The 22126-nt window shown below is 37.5% G+C and overlaps 1 protein-coding gene across 1 annotated transcript; it reads right to left on the reverse strand.

Annotated features, from left to right (window-relative positions):
- Positions 1-14483: 14483 nt before the first annotated feature.
- LOC149255192 (protein SENSITIVE TO PROTON RHIZOTOXICITY 2-like) lies at positions 14484-16424 on the reverse strand. The gene has a single exon (XM_089460379.1). It carries the CDS (start codon positions 16267-16269, stop codon positions 14701-14703), a length of 1569 nt encoding a protein of 522 aa, XP_089316505.1. The 5' UTR covers positions 16270-16424; the 3' UTR covers positions 14484-14700.
- Positions 16425-22126: the final 5702 nt, after the last annotated feature.

Here is a 22126-nt window from a genome sequence, read left to right on the forward strand (position 1 = left end):
CATCACCACTTTTCAAAATCGGGTATTTTTTTGCTACCTCAAAAATTTAAACAGGTACTCGGTAATTTTCTCGTTTGATCTGTAACTATGTTTTTGTCAATGATAAAAGGTTCTATGCATGTGATGTTGCAGGCTTGTTTGGATCTCCAGGGAAGGGGCCTTTCACCATCTCCATCTTAGACTTCCTCACCCTCTTTGATGAATCCCAAATTTTTTCTTCAAAGTTCTGTTCTTGAGATCATTCCCTTAGATCACCATGAGAAACTCTCCTAGAACAAAACAGGCCTTCCAAAGGCTCTAAGCTTGGCTAGGGTCTTGGCCACCTTCCTTCCGTCTACCTCAACCTCCATCCACTTTTTCATCCATTGAACCCATCATTTCTAGCTCCTAAACTTTCTTAACAACCTTCATATAGCATTACAGGCCTTCCTGTAACAATACAAGGCACCTGTACCATACTTGTAGCAGCCTCTTTCGCCGCCTGTTTGGACCTTTGATGCAATGGACTTAGTTTAGAAGCAGGTTGGCCCCTAGTTGTGACTCCATGATCAAGGGAAGCACCTAGGCCACTTCAACCATCCTTTTCCTTCACTACAAAATAGAATAGCATTAGTTTCTTTATCACAGATTTAGCCCAAATAGAACATTGATCTATATGCAAGTTTGAGCTAGATAGATTACGAATGGAATCTTGAGTTATGATTTGGTAGGTTATCTTCCTATCTTCAAGTAGATTTGGTAGCTAGACGGTCGATTGCAAGATAATATAGTTCCCTTTCTGCAAGTAGTGTAGCTCTTGTCTTTTCTTGAAGTGATTAAATAGCATTTACAAGTTGAAGTTCAAAAAGCATTTTCCTTTTTATAATTAGAGCTAGCTTCTGAATTGCACCTTCCTTTTCCTTTTCCTTTAAGAAATTTCATAAGAGGATGTTTCACATTTCAAGGCCATTTTCAAAAAGCTTGAAAGAGATAACATAAACAAGATTCTCAAAATGGATGCTTATTTCCCTAGATTCATATATGATGATGGAAATGGAGAATTGATGAAAGAAAACACAAAGATTGAGTTGGAGGCAGTCTTACAAATTTTTCAAAAAGATAAAAAAACTCAGTTTGGATGGCATCCCCATTGAATTCTATCAATCTTTCTTTAATTTTATTGGAGATGGCTTATTGAAAGTGGTGGAATACTCTAGGGTAAATGGTAGAATGTTAGCCCCCTTCAACTCCACCTTCTTAGCTCTCATCCCAAAATCAGATTTGTGTGTTTCTTTTTGTTATTTTCACCTTATCTCACTATGCAACTCCATCTACAAAATAATCTCCAAGGCCTTTCATGGGCTTTCTTTGATGGAAAAGCCCAACAAAACTCATTCTTGGGTGGTTTTGGAGGCCTCATCTATATTTCTTATTCTCATTTCTTTTATTTCTCTTGCAACATGATGAAGGTTTCAAACAATTATGTGAGTTATTTGCACCCACATAGCCAAGAGGTTGGGGGATGTGGCAAATTTCCCCCATAAAGAATGTTTATAATTCCCAGGATCCCAAGGTCATGCCACATGTGGGCTACTCTTACTGTACCCAGTCTTGTGTACATTTAATCATACTTCAACTTTGAACCCATGTCGCTCCTCCTACGAACTCGAATTGTTTATTATAACCCTCCTTATGGCTCACTTGATATTCAACACCTCTGTTGTTGGCTACCAAAGTATTCTACCTAAAGCATAGGCCTTGGCTCTCGTCAATTGTAATTCGGGTCTCATGTTGGCCCACCCTCTCGATCCTTAACCAAACACCATTTTTCTATCCTTGGGTATCTTTTGTGAATTCAAAAAGGAATGGCCATCCCACATGGACTAGAGCTATGGAAGAAATTTCTATTTGACTACCTAGAGGATAGGTTCTACCCAACTGTTTATTTTCCCTTGCAGGTTTATTTTCGCTTCCTTCTACATGCAAGGGAATTTCTCACTCTGGTTTCAGACGCCTTTTGTAAACAAGTTCTCGACGAGTTTTGGTTAAAGAAACACCCTTTGTATGGTATTTTCTTTCATATTTTATCTCTCTTCTGGTATTACCCTGCTCAACATTTTAGTCTATTGTATTCCTCGTGGTATTCAGGTTGCTTCAAGTCTTGTGAAGCCTTCCTCTAGCTCCCTCCCCTTCCCTTATTGTTCTCTTCGATTGGCTCAACGTCTCCCTCCTTATGCCCTCTTGAGTTGGCTCATCCTCTTTGTTCTTTGACCTATGTCCTTCTCTTTTCTAGATCCCAACCACCTTTGATGCCGAGCTACCTAGCCCTGATTCTTCTACACATGGTTCTTCTTTTCACACCTAGTCACCTTTCCTCTCTCAGTCACCTGCTCTCTTTTCTCTATTGGGCCATCCACCATGCTTTGTCAACATGCACATGTCAATAGAGGAACAACCTACTACCAGAGACATGCCACTCGAGGAAACACATGTATTCACCACCACCTAGCGGAAACTATTGCTTGGTTTCATAAGCTTACTCTGAGCCCCGATGAGGATGAGCTCATCTACATGGAGAGAGAATGCGCCTCTCGTCGGCATCATCTATAGGACACAAAGGTTCTCCCTGAGATGGCACACTAGGTTCTAGATACTGGGCATACACATGGACGTTTCAACCAATACATGCACATTGTGGACTTATATTAGCATTTGAAATTACTTCTCTGCAAAATTATGATAGATCCATATGAGCATCGAGCAAACCTCTTCCACACTATGGAGCATTTACATCATCACATGAAGGACCTGGATCAAAGACTGGATTGTATCGAGCAACACCTCAGCATCCCACCCCAAGTTGGTAGCACCTCCAACAACAAGAATGGCCCCATACAGGTTGCAACTATGGATTCCTATCCCTCTTCTTAGTTTTATGTTATGTCCAAGCTTTTACATTTTTTGGTATTCCTATCTATTCGCATAGCCATTATATCCTATTTTTCAGTTTATGTATGGCCTTCTTTGGTTTTCTATGTTATCCTATGCCTCTCTACAGAGAGTGAAATTTTGGTGATGATATGGTCTTCCTAATGAAAACCTAACCTAACTCATAAAGTATTTCCATATACACTCTTATTCAAAAAGCAATACAATATTTACCAAAAAAATCAAGTTGGAAAATCAAATTTTTGTGTTTCATCACACTTTTAATTAAAAATATATATATCTTTAAATAATAATAAAAAATTGAAAAAAATCAACTTTCGTGGAAAACATTATTAATATAACATAGTATTAATTTGTTCTTAATTAGAAAAATCAAGTATAATTATCTTTTGTTTTTAAATAAGAAGATCAAGTATAACCACTTTTTATTATGTTGAAGAGTTATATATGAGTGTATTCAGGATAATATAAATGGTTTAATGTACCATCTTCAAGAAATACTAATTGTACGTTGGTATACTTCCATATTGATGATGGATTAATTTCTTTTGGGTTTTGTAAAAATATGCATGAATTTATCTTCATTGAAATGGAGTATTTCCATTAAAATTTAAGAAATTAAAAGATTTTTGGAGTTGTTTTTTTCATTAATTGATTGTGTATTTTGTATTATATTATAAAGTTGTAGAAATATGGCCAATACCATTTATATTCAATATTTTCATTATCTATATCAAAAAAATAGAGTAGTCATTTCATATCATTCTTATTGTCACAAGGCTTTTTTTCTAACTTAGTGTATTGACATTGTGCGAAGATCCTGCAAAATTGGCCCCATAGTAATTTTTATCTACAAAACATATAAATAAATCTTACTTTTCCCCACAGGGGCCTGGGTCCATGTTTGGATTTCCTTCCTGTGGTACCTTCTTGTTAAGTGATGCAACAGAGTCGCATTTCGCTTTGTTGCGCACTTCTATCTGCAAATACAATTATGGTTCCAGCAGACCTTATTCTTTCTCCTTATCTGATTCCTAATGTGCTACCTTGTTTCCTATCTTCATCATTAATATCTCTGACTCCAGTCAAATTAAGCATCGCTCCGTTCGTGCACTGAGCCATTCTAGTTTGTTTTTTTTCTCCCTTTTCCTATCAGCCTTCCCCTTTTCCAATAGCTCCAGTCTCATATCTAACATTTCATACGTTTCCAACAGATTCTTCAAAACCTTCTACGACACCTTCCTCCAACATTTGAATTCTTAGATTACATCTTTGTCCGTCTGTTAGGTCCCTATACTACTAGTGGAACCCCTTATTGTTATTAGTGCAACCCCCTTATTATATTGTTGTGCCCATGTAGTCCCCATATTGTTATTATTGTGCCCCATAGAAGCCCACTATTGTTATTGTTGTGCCCTTACATTATTATTGTTATATCGGCTCTGATTATATTATGACCCCTTAGACTCCTATATATAGAAAGGAGGCCTTGCCATTTGTATCATCGAAGAATTGTTCATTTGTGTAATGTAAAGGAGGTTTCCTCCTCAAATAGGCTGATTTCTAAGTCTTTGATCTATTTTTCTGTCTTTTTGGGTGCTGGTTTCATAACATTTGGTATTAAAGCTTTGGATTCTAGGGTTTCGCTGCTCCAAACAGGTCATCGTGGAATTTTCGCTATACATTTTTTGTTACAAAGTTTCAGAAGCCAAAAAAAACCCATTTGAGCTGAAATCGTTCTAAACCTTTGGTACAAATTTGAGATATTGTCTTGCTATATTTTCGGAGATATGATCTGATGAAGTTAGGGTTTTTGCAAGCTCCAAAATTCCATCTCAAACAGGTCAACGTGGAATTTTCACTATAATTTTGTTTCTACGAAAGTTCAGACTCTGAAATTAAAACCCACTTGAGATGAAATCTTGGTGAAGCTCGGGCCTGAATTTCAGATCTTGTTTCGCTATATTTTCGGAGATATGGTCCACGACATTTAGGGTTTTTGCAGGAACCCGAATTACATCCCAAATAGGTGACCTTGGAAAAATCGTCATAACTTTCTCCCTAAGCATCAGATTGAAATTTCATAAGAAGTTGAATAAAAAGGACATAATGTACTTCTCTGTGTATCATTTTCATGTCTTAAGGTCAAAACAAAGACAGGTGGCACTTCGTACAAGTTTGATGTACTGAAAAAATATATAATCAAGTCATCTTGGCAGATTGGGCATCACTCTTTCTTGGAGAATCTAATTTTGATCAGACTTGTGGCATTAGAAGGAGGACGCAGAGGGCTACCGCAAGTCAAAATTCCAGACCTTGGAGATCCAAACTTTCAGAGAGACAACAGATTCAAGATCGAGATCCTAAAAGCAAGAAAAAAATTATTCGAATCAAGAAAATAGAAACACCTAGTAATCAAAATTAGATGGATGATTTAAAGAATGCGATCGAACCTAAGATAAATAGTTTTATCTATGTCATGGAAGCTGATATCGATGGTATGGAAGTATATTGGAAGAAAGGCATGGAAGATTTGAAAAAAGACATGGAAGGTTTTAAGGAAGGTGGGACAAAGTTGCTACAAGAAATGCCTCCTAATGGCAAAAATGTAGTAGAGGAAACTCATGATGAGAACAGAAGTAATGTTAATCATAATTTCATAGAATCTAACGTTGGATTGAAGACCCAACATATTCCAAAGATATATATGAAAAAGTATGATGGCAAGGATCCCGTAAAATGGATACTACATATGGAGAAATATTTTGATCTACATAATGTGCAAAACACACAAAAGGTACATATTGCATCTTTATATTTAGAACTGAATCAATTTGTATGGTATAGAGAGATTTTTTCTCATAAACAACTTGTCACCTGGTCAATTTTTACGGAGGAAATGATAGCACATTATGAGGATACAAAGAGCAACACCTTCTTTAGCCAATTGATAAATCTCAAACAAAAGGGTTCAATGGAAGAGCACATTGAGGACTTCCAAAAATTGAATATAAGGGTAAATGATATTCCAGAGAAGCATAGGATTGAAGTCTTCATAGGGACTTTAAATGATAACATCCAACATGAGGTTTGCCTTTGGGAACCTGATTCATTGGAGAAGGCATACAGGTTGGCAAGAAAAATTGAAAGCAAAATTATGGCAACAAGGAAGCCTACCACTCATAACTATAAATATGGAATTGTTGTTGCTCCTAGCCTTTCACCACCTACAAGGTTGACACCAAAACAATTAGAAGAAAAAAGAGAAAAAGGGCTTTGTTACAATTGTGATAGAAAATACACTAAAGGTCATAAGTGTGCTGAGAAGAAATTAATTTACATAGATGGGGAAGAGGAGCAAGAAAAGGAATAAGAAATGTCAAAAGAAGAGGATATACACCAAAAACCGATCCCAGAGAAAGAAGAAATGAATCTGACCATGCCTTGTAACGCATTGACAAGAATTACCACTCTCAAACTCTCAAGATAGAAGGGCATATCAAGAAGAAAAAGGTAATAGTGTTGATTGATTCGGGTAGTACCCATAATTTTATTCATTGTAAGATAGCCAAGGAATTGTATTGTTTCCTATATCTAGCACGATAGTGTCAAGTAATGGTTGCAAATGGAGGAACCATAAATTTCTTTGGAAAGTGCCATAATATCAAGCTATCCATGGCAGAATATGTCTTGAATAGTCCAATGCTTTCCATTCCAATGAGTGGTGTAGATGTTGTATTAGGAGTCCAATGGCTACAATATTTGGGTACGATAGCTTTTAATTTTCAAAAACTTTTCTTGAAATTTTTTGGGGAAGGAAAATAAGTTGAATTAAGGGGTATCGCAAGGAAATGGAGAAAGATAATCAACTCTAATAGCATGAAAAAAAATCTAAATAAAGAACAAGAAGGCGTAATTGCACAATTATGTTCACTAGAGGTTCCCACATCGAAATCATCTATTTCTCCAGATCTCCAAACGTTTTGGACAATCATTCCAAGGTATTTGAGACTACCAAAGGCCTCCCATCTATTCGTGATCATGGTCATGCTATTCATTTGATTCCAGGAAGTGTTCCCCCAAACATCAAGCCTTACAGATATCCATATGCCCAAAAGAGTGAAATTGAACATATGGTTGCAGAAACGCTAGAGGTTGGTATAATTCAACCTAGTCAAAGTTCTTTCTCTACTCCAATAGTATTGGTACACAAGAAGGATAGATCATGGCGCATGTGTCCAGATTATAGGGAGCTCAACAAGCTTACTATTAAAGATAAATTTCTCATTCCTGCCATTGATGAATTATTGGATGAATTACATGGAGCAATTTATTTTACAGGTCGGATCTTCGTTTAGGATATCATCAAATCAGAATGAACACTGAAGACATTCCAAAAACAACATTTAGAACTCATGAGGGTCATTATTAATTTTTGGTCGTGCCTTTTCACCTTACCGATGCACCTTCTACATTTCATGGTTTGATGAATTCCATTTTCAAACCCTTAGAAAATTTGTGTTAATATTTTTTGGCGATATACTAATCTATAACAAGTCTTGGAAGGATCATGTTTAACATGTTGACAGGGTGCTCAAACTATTGGAGGAGAAACAATTATATGCAAAAATCTCCAAATGTTTCTTTGGAGTACAAGAGGTGGAATATTTGGGTACTTAGTTAGCTCATAGCTCATCTTATTATCCTCAATCTAATGGGCAGACTGAGATAGTGAACAAATGTTTGGAAGGATATCTTCGTTGCTTTGTATCTGATAAATAGACACAATGTGTCAAGTGGTTGCCTCTGGTTGAATGGTGGTACAACACTTCCTTCCATACTGCAGCGAAAATGACCCCATTTATGGCACTTTATGGATATCATCCACCATCCATCGCATCATGTTTAAAAGAAAATTCTAAGGTTCAAGCAGTGGAATATCACATCGAGCATCAACAAGAAGTTCTCAAACTCTTAAAGGATAACCTCACTTTGGCGCAAAATAGAATGAAACAACACGCAAATCAACATCACAACGAAAGAAGTTTTGATATAGGCGACTGGGTATTTTTACAACTACAACCATACAAACAAATTTCCCTCAAGCAAGCTAAGAAGGATAATAAATTATCACCAAAGTACCATGGTCCTTACAAAGTGTTGCAAAAGATTAGTACTATGGCATACAAATTGGAGCTCCCTGCATCTTCCCAAGTGCCCCCAGTTTTCCATGTTTCATGCTTAAAGAAGGTTATTGGTGACAAGCTCTCAGTTCAAACAATATTGTCGGAACTTGACAAGGAAGGAAAAATCATACTAGGACCTAAAGTAGTCACAGAAACAAGAACCCAACAACTACGAAATTGATCAATTTCAAAGTATCTCATCAAGTGGAAGAACTTACCTGCTGAAGATTCCACATGGGAGGACGAGAATTTTATATAGAAGCACCCAGAACTACTAAAGCGTTGAGGACAACACATTTTGAAGGAAAGAGGCATGTTAGGTCCCTATCCTACTAGTGGAACCCCTTATTGTTATTAGTGCAACCGCCTTATTATATTGTTGTGCCCATGTAGTCCCCATATTGTTATTCTTGTGCCCATAGAAGCCCACTATTGTTATTGTTGTGCCCTTACATTATTATTATTATGTCGGCTCTGATTATATTATGACCCCTTAGACTCTGATATATAGAAAGGAGGTCTTGTCATTTGTATCATCGAAGAATTGTTCATTTGTGTAATGTCAAGGAGGTTGACCCCTCGAAGAGGCTAATTTCTAAGTTGTTGATCTATCTTTTCTATATTTTCGTGACCTGGTTTCATAACACCATCATCTCTACCAACGACCGCTTCCACAACAAGGTTCTCCACTCTCCAAATAGCCAATTCATCTTTGTCTCAAGTTATTGTCTAGTATTTATTGCCTCCCCTTCCTCCCGAGCGAAGGATCCTCCATCTATCAACATTAATTCTAGCTGAGAGAGAGTCATCACTTCTATCTCCCCAAATGATGAGTCAGGCTTTGACCCTCGAGAGTTCTTGTTGACATTAATGTGACTTGCATTGTTAATCTCCATCTCCCACATGCATTGAGCTTGAGAGGACCATCTAGATTTTAAACCTAGCCACCTTCTCTTGTTATCAATGTAGGTGTATATTCCACCATGCATGCAATACAAGTGGTGGACAGTTTGAGTTCTGAACTATCTTCTCAATCTTTCATTCTTGTGCCATAATGTTTTGAGCGGGTTGTTATCTTTGGTTCCCATTAATTCTACTATTAGAGAATGTGGTACATTCGAGTAATCAAATATCCTCATTTATTGAATTGGGTTATGGTATTGGCACAGATCTCCTTTCACCATCTTGTAAAATTATTACTCCTTGTTCTAGGCGTGTACCATGATTTTCCAGCATGTTCAACGCAGTGTTAAGGCATCTGAGGACGTGGATGAAGTGGGTATTTTCAAATTGCACCACCAACATTGCTATTCTCCGGATAATTGGAGGGAGGTTAGGGTGTGGCCCTGAAGTCGCCTTTGAAACCTGCGTAATTACCACCATCGAGTCCCCTAGAATCATCAAGCTTTTGATTTCTCGAGCCCTCACTGCTTCTAAATCTTTCAATAATGCCAAAAACTTTCCCTGATTGTTTTTTCCCCAACCCAGACCCGAGGCAAAGGTGTATTCCATTTGTTTTTTGAGACTGTGTAATCCCCCTCCTACTCTTGCCACCCCTAAGTTTCCTTTGGAGGCTCCGTCAAAACTGAGAATTGGAATGGATTGCTTTGTTTTCCATACTCATAATTCATCCTCCCCCATTCTTAATTGGGTGAAGGTGATGATAGAAAGTTTCGGCATGAAGCTTGCATTAGGGGAATTTTGAGGTCTAAAATGGGCCTCATAAGAAAAATATAAAACCAAAATAAACTTTATAAGAACCAATAGGATTCAAAATGATGATGTCATCCGTGGGGGATGATTCGCCATTTTTGGAGTAAAAAGGTAAAAATATTTAAAAATAATAAAATTAGTTTTTCAACTTGTATTTTCAACTTATTTCCCTAAGGTTTTACTCAAATTTCGAGCAGAATTACTCGTTGGATGAAAAACTCAATTCCTCATCCAAGGAGTACCTATATTGCATACTTTCGATGGACCCTACTACATGAAAAATGAGAAATATATGAAAAATGTGATTGCAATCATGTTTTTCATGTATTTCTCATTTTTCATGTAACAGGGTCCATTGAAAATATGCAACACAGGTACTCTTTGGATGAGGAATCAAATTCCTCATCTAAGGAGCATTGCCACTTGAAATTTGAGTGAACCCATAGGGAGATTGAAATACGAGTTGAAAAAATAGTTTTTTCTTTTTACCCTTTAAAATTTGACAATGTAATCTAATCTTATTTTATTATTTCCACTATTATTTTATAGCTTCTTTAGGAGGCCCATTTTAGACCTCAAAATTCCCCTAATTAATATATAAATTTGGAAAACAAATCCATTCTCCCTCTTTAGAAGTCATATCTGACCATTCCTTTGACTTCAGTGCTTTTGCCACCATGTGTTCTGCAAGCATGCATTGTGCTTTTATAGCAATGGTGTGAGTGGATGATGCTTTGTCTTTAAAGATCACCATATTTCTTTCTAGCCAAATCTTCCAACATAAGAACTTTGGCATTGCACTCTAGGCTTGTTTCCCTGCCATTAATTTGATTTTAACTTTGGGGGCGTTGCTCTTCCAAGTCTCAAGCATCTTTGTCCAATTACCTAGAATGTTTTCTACATTACTAGCTTTTTCGAAGGGAAATTTCCATACTCCCACAGAGAATGGGAAATGGTGGAATAAATGTGGTATCGACTCTATTTTACATAAGACGTACCATGATGGACCTTGGAAATCCCTCCTTCTCAAGTTCTTTGCTGTGAGGATATTTTGACGTGTTACCCAACAAAAGAAGTTAATTTTTGGTATGGCGTCATCTTTCCAAATCATTTTCCAAAGCCTCCTCTTTGGGGGCTAGGGGGGGGCATATTAATCAACGAGTTGTAGCCCTCTTTCGCTGTATATTGTAGTGATTTGCTTGGTATCCACATTCTCAAGTTAGATGCTCCATGAGAGATTAGAGCAAGTCCTTTCAACAGTGACGTGAGTCGGTTCCATTGTCCAACCAATTGGGAGGGTGGTGGGGGGGTTGGGACCTGGACACTACCACCCTGACCAAATCCTATTTGGGTCCCAAGATGAAATGTATTTTATTTGTTCGATGCCTTTTCTCTTCAACCATGCTACAAGGGGCCTCCCCTCTTCATGTTCCATTATCATTGCAGCTATCAGGATCTTGTCCTTCCATATGCTAATTCTTCCTCTGTTTCCCACAATCCATCCCAAATTTTGTATTATGACCGAGGCAACAACTTTGCTTAAGCACCATAATTTAGATCCCTTGCCTTCCCATTACACTTTCTTGACCCTCCGAATTTATTCTTGTTAAAGTATTTTATGAGAAAGGCTTCCTTCCACCAGCCATTGGTTTTTTATATCAATTTCCACATTGTTTTAGCACCTAGTGCAAGATTCATATACATGGGATCCTTAATTCCTATCCCTCTATGCTTCTTTGGTATACGGACTACATTCCAATTTAGAAGGTGAAATTTCCTTTCACTATCCTTACCTCCCTGCCATAGGAATCTTTTAATCAAGGCATTCATTTGAGAAATAACACACTTAAGGGGAAAGCAATCCCAAGCCTAGACATATTGCGAGCGGTGACAACACTGATTTGATTAAGACAATTTTACCAGCCACTTTTACCCTTTTCACACCCCATCCATATATCTTCTGATGAAATTTATGTAGAATGTCATCCTAATCTTCCTTTGCAGAGGATCCTAAGGAAATAGGGATTCCTAGATATTTGAAGGATTTCCATTTAGCCTTAACCAAAAATCCCAGAGTCGTGGCAATCTCAAGCATTGTAGCATCCTTTGGAGACAGCTACATACCTGTAAACTTCCTGATCAAGGCCCGGTCTGTATAAGCAATCGTGGATAGGCAAAAAGTGGTGGGTCATGGAACCATTGGGATGTTCTCATCATTTTTAACAAATTTTGAGTTGTTCTTTCTCATTTTATGTTTTTTGGGCATGGTGGCAGTTAGCATTTGGAAGGTAGATGTAATTGCATCGAAATGGGGAGATAAAGGAGGGAGAGGATCCCCCCAATCCCTATTCGACCATTGGCCACAATCAGGGTTGCAGAGCATGAGCAAGAGGAGTTCTAGAGTGAGAGCGTTTATGTTTCAAATTATTTTATTTTATTTTTAATTTAACTAATATTTTTTTGTCTAAATTTTGGTAGAGATATCTCCAAGGGTTTTTCAAGATATTGAATCCATTTATATATTCAAAAACACATTTTAAACAATGACAAATCACAATTATATCAAAATAAATAAATAAAATCCAAAACGCCTATTAATTAGGCTACTGCTTAATAAGCCTCTTAAAAATTTAGATTTAAAATTATACTTATAGAGAAACCAAACACATACTATGAATTATTTAATTTTCCTCTATTTATAAAAAAGGTCATTCTCTAAAACCATTATATAATAAGTGTTACAAAAGTAATTTAATTTCTAAACTTACAAAAAAAGAAGTCTTGAAGTTCAACATTATAATTGCAATAGTCAATGCTAAACCACAAGTGGTCAATAAGCAAATTGATTGTAATAGTCCTACCTTGACAAAGACTAATAAATTGATATCTAAAGTGGAGAAATTAATTTCTCACTTAGTGGCAAGTACTTGCATAAATTTTGGTGCGTAGTAACCACTTGTAAGATTGTACATTGACATTGTAAGAGTGGAGAGTAACTCGGGATTAGTATATCTATTTACAATTTATTTCAATCTATTTTTTATGCAAAAATAATTGAAATTATGATGACCAATAACCAATGATAAATATGGTATTTACCTAAATACAAAGCTATTTTCAAAAATTTTAATTTTGACTGAATTTTTTACAAAGTTTAACAATTAAAAATCAATAAACAAATTTCTAAAAATCATCACATCAATATCACAACTATATCTAAAAATTATGACAGAAAAATATAAAAGGCAGTGACAATAGAATAATCATTACAAAAATATCAATATCTAAAACTGATGACATGAATATTACCACTATGTCTGCAAATTGGGGCAGAAAATAGACAAATTTATTGCTATAAAACTATAGCTAACTTGGTAAGGACTAATAATATCACGATAAATGTGCAACACTATCATATAATAATTTTATCCTAAATAATTGCATTATATAAACTTAGTGTATTCTAATTGTTTGATATTTTCTTTTTTTCTATTTTATATAGATTATATTTTTTTCTATTTTATATAGATTATATAGACTTAGTGTATTCTAATTGTTTGATATTTTCTTTTTTCTATTTTATATATATTATAGGCCGTTTTACTTCAAATAATGATATGCTAAAATTTCTAATTTACACCATTAAAAAAAATCACTAAATTTTTTTTTTTTTAAATCACTAAGTTCCCATTTAAAAAAAAATTATAAACTAGGCCAATAACCAATTATATTACCAAAATACACCTTCCCAACATGGTCGAAAATATGATTTAAATTATAAAAATTACAATCCAGTTCAAAAACAAATTATATTACTGGAGAATTATAATAAGTAAACATAATAATAATAACAAATAAACTACACCCACCCACCATAGTCAAAGCTTAGACCAATTAAAAGTTAGTCTTCAAAACCATTAAAAGTTAGTCAAAGCTTAAAACAATTAAAAGTTAAACAAGGTACAATGCCAAGGGAAAAAATATCTCACTGAGCAGGATCACTGTACTGATCCATTATAAACAGAATATATACCACAACCATTTAAACAAAAATGGCATCTCACAAGATGGCGATCCTCAGCCACTCTATAAATGGATAAAAACATCTGACCCAGTATAAACCTGAAGCCATCTCATTTATCAGGATCATGAAAGCTAGCAGCACTGAAAGTATCCCACACCCATTGTAACCCTGAAAGTATCACCCATTCTAAACCTGAAAGCATTTCATTTATCACATCTGAACCCTGAAAGTATCACACCCATTATAAACCTTAAAGCAACTCATTTACCACATCCGAACCCTGAAAGTATCACACCCATTATAAATCTTAAAGCATCACATTTACCACATCTGAAGGATCGTATTCTCCACTGTTATAACAATGAAGGCATCTGATACATCTCGTTTATCCACAAGGACGATCCCTAACTCGTTCCATTATATAACAGTGAAGGCATCTCGTCCATCACACATATTATTCTATTGTGCAGTAACTTCGACAAAAACAATAATACCCATTATAAATAATAGCAATTGTCTGGTAAAGTCCTAAGCTGATAATATCCATTACAAATAATAGCAATTGTCTGGTAAAGTCCTTAAGCTAAAATGTCAGAAGATAATTACAAATGGATCGATAAGCTCCAACACTATACACAGCAAAATATATATCAACGGCCCAGCAGTTGCCTGATTAAATGTAAATAATTTATTATGAAAACTTAACAGGTCAATTTCTTGTGATAATCTTGCCGTGGCATTCTAAGAAGCTGTTCTCCATGAAATCTATTCCAAAGCCTCGAAAAAATCCCACTAACTCAGCAGATTCAACAAAGGAACAATTAAAAACTGAGAAAAATTGCAATAAGATTATTTACAAGCATCTGAAAACTCCCCTGAGAAATCGGCCCAAAAGTCAGACTCCGAGAACCGACTCTCAATTGCCACTTCGTTTTGCCGATGGCCCATCTGATTCACTTTCGGTGCAAAGAACAGATCATAATCCCCAGTGCCGTAGCCCTGAAATTTGTTGTCAACCAGACCTGATATATCTTCAGTGAGAAATTCAGCGATACTTCCATCGTCGTCGTCTCCGGCAGACTGTGCCTTAGTTGCCCCGCCGTTGCTTGTGGCCTTGAGCCTTTTGGGTGCAGGAGGGCGAGCCAATTCCTGGTCAGGAAGGAGCGGCTTGTGGCCTTGGAACAGGGCAACGTGGCCGAAGAGCTTATCCTTCCTGGTGAACGTGGTGCCGCAGGAGCACCGCCACGGGTTGTGCCCGCAGTGCTTGCCATGGGTTTTGAGGTCTCCCACGACCGAGAACTGCTTGTTGCATTTGTGGCAGGTATACATCTTCGGGCAGTGGCTACGCTTGTAATGGTTCCTCAGAGAAGTTATCGATTTCAGAGGCATGAAATTGAGGTGATTCTGGTTCCGCCTGCATCTCTCGAAGGGGCACGAATACCTCCTCGCCTTCGGAGCAGAAGAAGAATCGGCGGGCAACTTGATGCCCTGTTCTGGCGGCCTTGACATGAGTGCCTGGTTCGTCTTGTATTCGTCTCCATGGGCTCGCATGTGCATTCGAACATTGGCATCGCGCCTGAAACCCTTGCCACAGATCTCACAGAAATGCGTGTGCTCTGCCAGAATATCATCCTCATTTATCTCTATGATGTCGTAACGCCTATCATCCGGCGAATTTGTTTCTTCTTCTCCCCCTGCTTTGATGTCGACGGCAAATTTCTCCTCCTGTGAATCGATTCCGCCTTCAAACCCTACATCGCTCGCCCCATTAGGGTTTGGGGATTTCTCAAACCCTACCCCTACCGGAGGCGTTCGATTCTCGGCTTGAATAGCGGTGTCTGGGACTGGTTGAACATCCACCGATGCCGGATTCGCGATTTCTCGGTTCTGGACCGAGAATAACACAGACGCCGCGGTCAGGATAAGTTCAGACAAAATGGACGAGATAACCTCTGAAGCCGGCTGATCATGCCGGCCTTCTTGAACTAATGCCTCTAGCTGCTGAGCTTTCTGCTGAAGAACTGAAAGATTTGCCAACAGAACGTTGGTGCTTGTTTCTGCCTGAGCCGCGCTGGTTAGAATGGCTGCCATGGCCGGCCACGCGCCCAAATTATTACTACTTCCCTGTAGCAACCCCTCTAAGGTCGAGGCTGGCAGTGGCCAATCAAAATACTGACCGCCACCATTGCCAGCAGCCGCTTCTCGCTGAAGATCGGAAAAAGCTTGCATTTGCCCACGAAACCCTTCGCCGACATGGTATTCAGCAGAGCCAATGGGATTCGAATCCTCTACCAAAAACCCCTCTTCGTCGCGGCGTTCAGGGTCGAACCGTGGATCGACCGTCTTGAAATCCTGGTGACCAGCTCTCGTGGAGTCCATTCCTGCAATTTCCAATAGTCTGGTAGAGTTGACGGGCATGTCTTTTCTTCTTTCATCAAACACCGCCTCTTGAGATCAGACCTGAGCTCTTCAAGCTATGGCGCTCCCGAATTTGTAATTAAAAAAGAAGTTTGGAGGACATGAAATGAGGCAGAAACTTCTCCGCTGACATGGGATGCGCTGGACGCACGCATCACGATCGATTTAAATCACATGCGGTAACCCTAAGCTTCGATTATGACTCTTCAACCCCGGTGATGGGTGATGGCTCTTCAGCCCCCGTGAGGTTGTCATACTGAAATCACACCTTTTTACATTTCATCGCCATTTAAATGCAGTAATTTAAATCCTAAGCTTCGATTATGGCTCTTCAACCCCGGTGACCGGTGATGGCTCTTCAGCCCCGGTGAGGTTGTTCTAGTGAAATCATACCTTTTTATATTTCATCGCCATTTACATGCAGTACTTTAAATCCGGTGGCGATAGTCAATTACAATAATTGTTTTTAGATATGGTTTTGGTCATAATCACATCATATCAAAATTTATAAGATATCAAAATTTATAAGTTGTTTGTTTGGAACCAACAAGTGTGGTTCATCTTGGGTTGACTATGAACCATACTTCTTGGTTCAAAATCCGTTTTTTATGAATTTTGATATGATTATGGCAGAAAACATATCTCAATAACTTGATATGGATCCTTAATTCTATAATATCAAAATCCGTTTTTTATGAATTTTGATATGATTATGGCAGAAAACATATCTCAATAACTTGATATGGATCCTTAATTCTATAATAATTGTATTACATATGGAAAAGACATTGTAATATCTTGTTATGTTAAATGATTCTATGTAATGTCTTGTTACGTTAAGTTATTTTATGTAATGTAATAACATTTCACTACATCAAAATAAAATATTGATAATTTGTAATTTTGATTATATTTTTAGTAAGTTATGGTTTTGATAATCCATAGTTCTACCATGATATTCGTATTTAAATGTTTGAGAAAATTTATTATAGAATGCAAGAGTATCAATTAAACTCCATCCTAACTTCCAACTTGTTCTCTCAATACTTGTTATATCTGGAATAGATAAAGGAGATGTAACTAGGTGTAAAGGGATTTAAAGGGATGTAACCTGGTTAATTGTAAATGAAAGTGAAATGAAAGTTAGAAAAAGTAATTATTCATTGCTATTTATGAATGTGTGAATATGGGTTGATTTATTATATATATTTAAATAAAAATATATTACTAAAATAAATTGTTAGTGGTTATAAAAAGAAATCTGAATTGGACCTGGAGTATGCCCTAAAATTGTTTCTGCTTGGCTAAGAGTTGTCTTCCTAGGATGTAAGGAAACGGTAAGAGCCCAAGACCCAAAGGCATCTAGCAGGATTGAAAGTCGCAATTAGAGATGGTTGTCTTCATTGTTGGTTTCATAATTGAGTTATGATTAGTTTTCTCAGCTGTTAAAAAAAATGAATTATAATAGATTTTCCCCACTAGTGTATATATATATATATATAAAACTTTGGATGATTAAACATTTTTTTCATAACTTAAAAACCATATTTTCTTTTTTACAAAATATTTTTCAATAAATCTTCCTTTATTTTCCAATAAATCTTCATTTATACTTATTTCACATATTTATATTTTTCCAAATATAAATTATTATTATTTTTCAAATTTATAATATTATGATTTTTAAAAAAATGTTTATAATTTTATTAATAAAATAAAATTATAATATAACAAATTTTACTAAAACTAGTTATTGTTTTTATTATTTTTTAATTGAGATGACATTATATTTTATTATTGTTATTTTTTTATTTAATGATTCGTTTAGAGTTAGTACATCTCTCTCATATTAAGCTATTTGCGTTGACATTTATTTAAATGTTTACACTCATTTACAATCGCTACAACGTCTATGTCATATTGGGTTGTATAACGTTCTCAATGTAATCATAACTTATATATAAATACTCATTTTTAATGTCATAGTTTAACCATTCTATGTTTTGAATATTTTTGGGTTGAGATTGTATTCTATGTTTTGAATATTTTTGGGTTGAGATTGTATTCTAAGTTTTAAATTTTTTGGGGGTGATCAGAGTATCACTAACATTTTTCATTTATTCAAATGAAAAATAATGTCTCTACTTGAAATTATGTCTCTAGATTGCTCTCTATTTAAGCCTTTGCCATGGTCTACCTCTTCATCTAGTCGTGATGATGAACCACAATTGTTGGCTCAAAACGCGTCAGCCCAAAATTTCTCTTATGTAATTTCTACCAAAAGACTTTGCTTAATTCATTATGGATCACAGAAGCCTGAATACATAAATTTTTCATTTATCTTTTTTCAAATCCATTTACACCCCATGAGACGGTAGCCCTTTCCCATGAGGTTTGACCCTGACACCTAATGGGGACCTGTTAGCTCTGGTACATAATTCAGTATTTGCTGGGTCAAAGACACCGTGGCCATGTGTTTTTTGCAAAAAGGGAGCTCGCAGCAGTTCATTTTATCCTTCCCCCTTCATTTGCTTTATACCCTTATAACTCCCGCTACCCCTGTTTTTCTCTGTTTGCCTCCAAAACCCTGTAAACCCCTTTTCGGCCAAGCCCCTCAGCGTTGAAGTTTAACCCATATAATCGCGCCTTCGCAAAAAAGCGCTACCCGTGGCTTTCCCCTGTCACATCAATCCCGCTAAACCTCGTCCATTCCCCGCCGTTGATCGCATCCACCACCGCGATAGGATGGTAGTCGCACCTCCCACCGCTGGAACATGCCCGTGCATTAACCAGCAGGGAAAGCGGTTTTCCTCCTCCACGTGTCGCTCGTTTAACGTGATCGCGACCCCTCTGTACAAATACCACCATCCCCTAATAGCAGTGTGAGGGATACCGCTTATCGCCCGTACTCCGTCCCCCGCTCGTTAACGTTTGCACACCTCTGCCGCTCGATAACCGTCGAATCTGCCCGACCGTGATCCGACGACCCATGTTCGCCCGTCCACGTTTCCTTCTGATAGTCCATGTAATCTGATCTCCACCGTCCATCTGCCATATCTGGCGGCTTACAATCAATTGTGCCTCTGTTTCTTCCCGACGTCACGTGCCAAGAAATCTCAGCCATCCGTCTGTTCCATCAGACGGCTAATATTCATTCCCTACCCTCCATTCATTCCCCATGCAGTTATCATGTTTTGGCTTGTCTCGTGCATCCGAAGGAAGACGATGATCATCTGCCAGCTCTCTGCATAGTTAAGCTTCAACTACTGCATTCAACGCAGTGTACACCCAAAGGACGAGAAGGACAGCCTTGAGCAGATAAACACATTTATCAGTCATGGAATGTCTTTTATACCACACTCCAGTTGCTCAAGAAGGACAACAGATTACCAGAGAATGTCAAATTCATTTATGGAAGCAGTAGATTGTATCAGAGACCCATATCAGACAGTTAATGTGGTTGGTGGTCCATTATGACCTCTCCACGCATAGGATAGCAGATATTTTTGTAATCAACCTCCATATATACCTAGAAACAAGATGTAATGAGGATGGATGGATATTGTTTTGATGTAAAGTTCAACTTCTGGAGACTGTAACTACTATGATACCTGCAGCGTCTGGTCTTCATTTTCAGCTAATACAAGCTTCTTTTGTTGTTAATTGCTCACTTTCCACTTCTTCTTTGTTCCAGGTTGTGCCTGTTATGCATTTTTCATGTGTTCTTGATGTTTAGCATTAGAGGGGCCGTCATCCCACCTCTGTGTTAGAATCTAGTAAGTATTATTGAATGTGTATGCAGGTTTCTGTTGTTTTAATGCCAGAGAGCTTTCATCCTGTCTGTGCATTAGGAAATAGATTTGCAGACCTCTTTATTGGTTGCAGCGAGCCATCACATGGTCTTGTGCATCTGTTGGTGTGGTCAGTATTCTCCATCTTCACTTATTCCTCAACTGTGAGTAATTGGTGGTCTAAATCCTTGTAGTCTGGGGGTGTTCACCCATGTCTAGGGTTAAGCATAGTAGAAGTGGTGATCTGGCTTGAATATGCATCATTCCTTCGATTCATCCACCATTTTCCAACATTTTTGTTGAGTTTGTAATGTTCTCGAGCATCTCTGATATACAACCTAGGAGAGTTTCTTGGGGTGATAACATTAATTGGCGCCGTTGCCAGGGAGAGGAGATTGAAGCTCAGCTTCCCTGGGAGAACGGCACAGTTCCAAGCTTTGATGATAGACAAGGTTTGGACACATATTTTGGTTGTAATCATCTATCTGGCGACTCCATTGGAGGAAGACAAACATTTGGCGACTCCACATTGAAGTTCTGGCTCAGTTTGTGAGACATACTTGAAGAAATCCTCATAAATCACCAGCTGAACCAGTGCCTGACCCTGAGAGGACTGTCAAATCGAAGAAAGCATCACAGAAAGGGGCATCACGATTAGGTAAGCCTAAGAAATCACATGCATCTCTGAAAGATAAAGTTATAGCTGAAGATATACAGTTTGAAGATTTAGAGCCCAACACTGTTAATAAGGAAATTCCTTCAGAGATTAATACAGCCCCTTGTCCATCTAGTTCCCCTTTAAATCTCAGTCCAAACAAAGCTTCCCATACAGTCAAAAACATCCCTTTGTCTCTGTCATTTATTTCATTGTTTCAAACTGCTCAATCTGCTCGTATTCTTCCACATATCCCAATCATGGCAGGCCAGCAAGCACCTACGAAGATAGAAATAATTGTAGCTGTTAGGTATGGACCTCCGGTCTTGCTTGTTCCTTTGAATCCTATGCCTGTGGGAGAATATCAGAAATATATGCCTAAGTTTACTGGCACAGAGGGAGTAACAGCAAAAGAACACCTTGAGGCTTTTTATAGTTATGCTGATAACTTAGATATAAGTGAAAATGATGTATGGATGAGAGTTTTTGTCCAAAGCCTTGATGGAGAGGCCAGGAAGTGGTTCAGAGAACTAGCCCCTAAATCTATTGCTGATATTGAAGCCTTAGATGATGCATTTTTGAAGCACTGGGGAGATAAAAAAGACTTTCTCTATTACCATACTGAGTTTGGTAACCTGAAGATGGCAAAATGGGGAATCATTGCCTGATTTTAATAAAAGATTCAATCGTATGTATAGTAAGATACCAGCTGAGGTAAAGCCTACCCCCACCTTTTCCAAACTCACTTATGCCAATGCTTTTGACTCTGATTTCTGCCTGTTATTGAGAGAAAGAAGATGTGCCACTCTAGCTGACATGCAGGATGCAGCACTAGAGGTGGAATCTAATATCATGGCTGCAGAAAAGCTCAAAAGTCAAGCTGATAGAAGGAGGCAGAGAGGTCAGGCTTCTACTTCCTCTGCATCATCTTCAGAGCCTAAATTAGACAAAATGACTAAGATGATAGAGTCATTGGCTGCTGAAATTTCTAAGCTGAAGGTTGAGCAGAATTCAGGAAAGACAAGGCAGCAGAACACATTTGCTCCAAGAAATCCCAATCCATTCAGAAGAGCAAATGAACAGTTGCAAATTATTCAGAGGGGTGAAGAATCAAAAGAAGAACAGAAAGTTAAAGCTCCTTTCCAAAATGTAGTCATGGAGGAGGAACAATTTGAAGATGAGGATGAAATTCACTGCATGGAAGATAAAGGCAGCGCTGCATTTTTGACATTGGCTGAATATGAAGAATCACTGTTGCAGGACCAAATAAGTCAAGAGTGGGATAGAGAAGCTGTCCTACAAACTGAGGAGCAACGAAGATATAATCTGAGGTAAAATGCAAAAAATGTCAAAGAGAATCCTGCCCAAAGAGCTGCTGTCCAAACAGAATCACAAAATATTAGACAGAGAA

This window comes from Pinus tabuliformis, chromosome 7 (assembly GCF_031772625.1).
Source record: "Pinus tabuliformis cultivar Carrire ecotype Pingquan chromosome 7, CPIR1, whole genome shotgun sequence".
Taxonomy (NCBI): Eukaryota; Viridiplantae; Streptophyta; class Pinopsida; order Pinales; family Pinaceae; genus Pinus; species Pinus tabuliformis.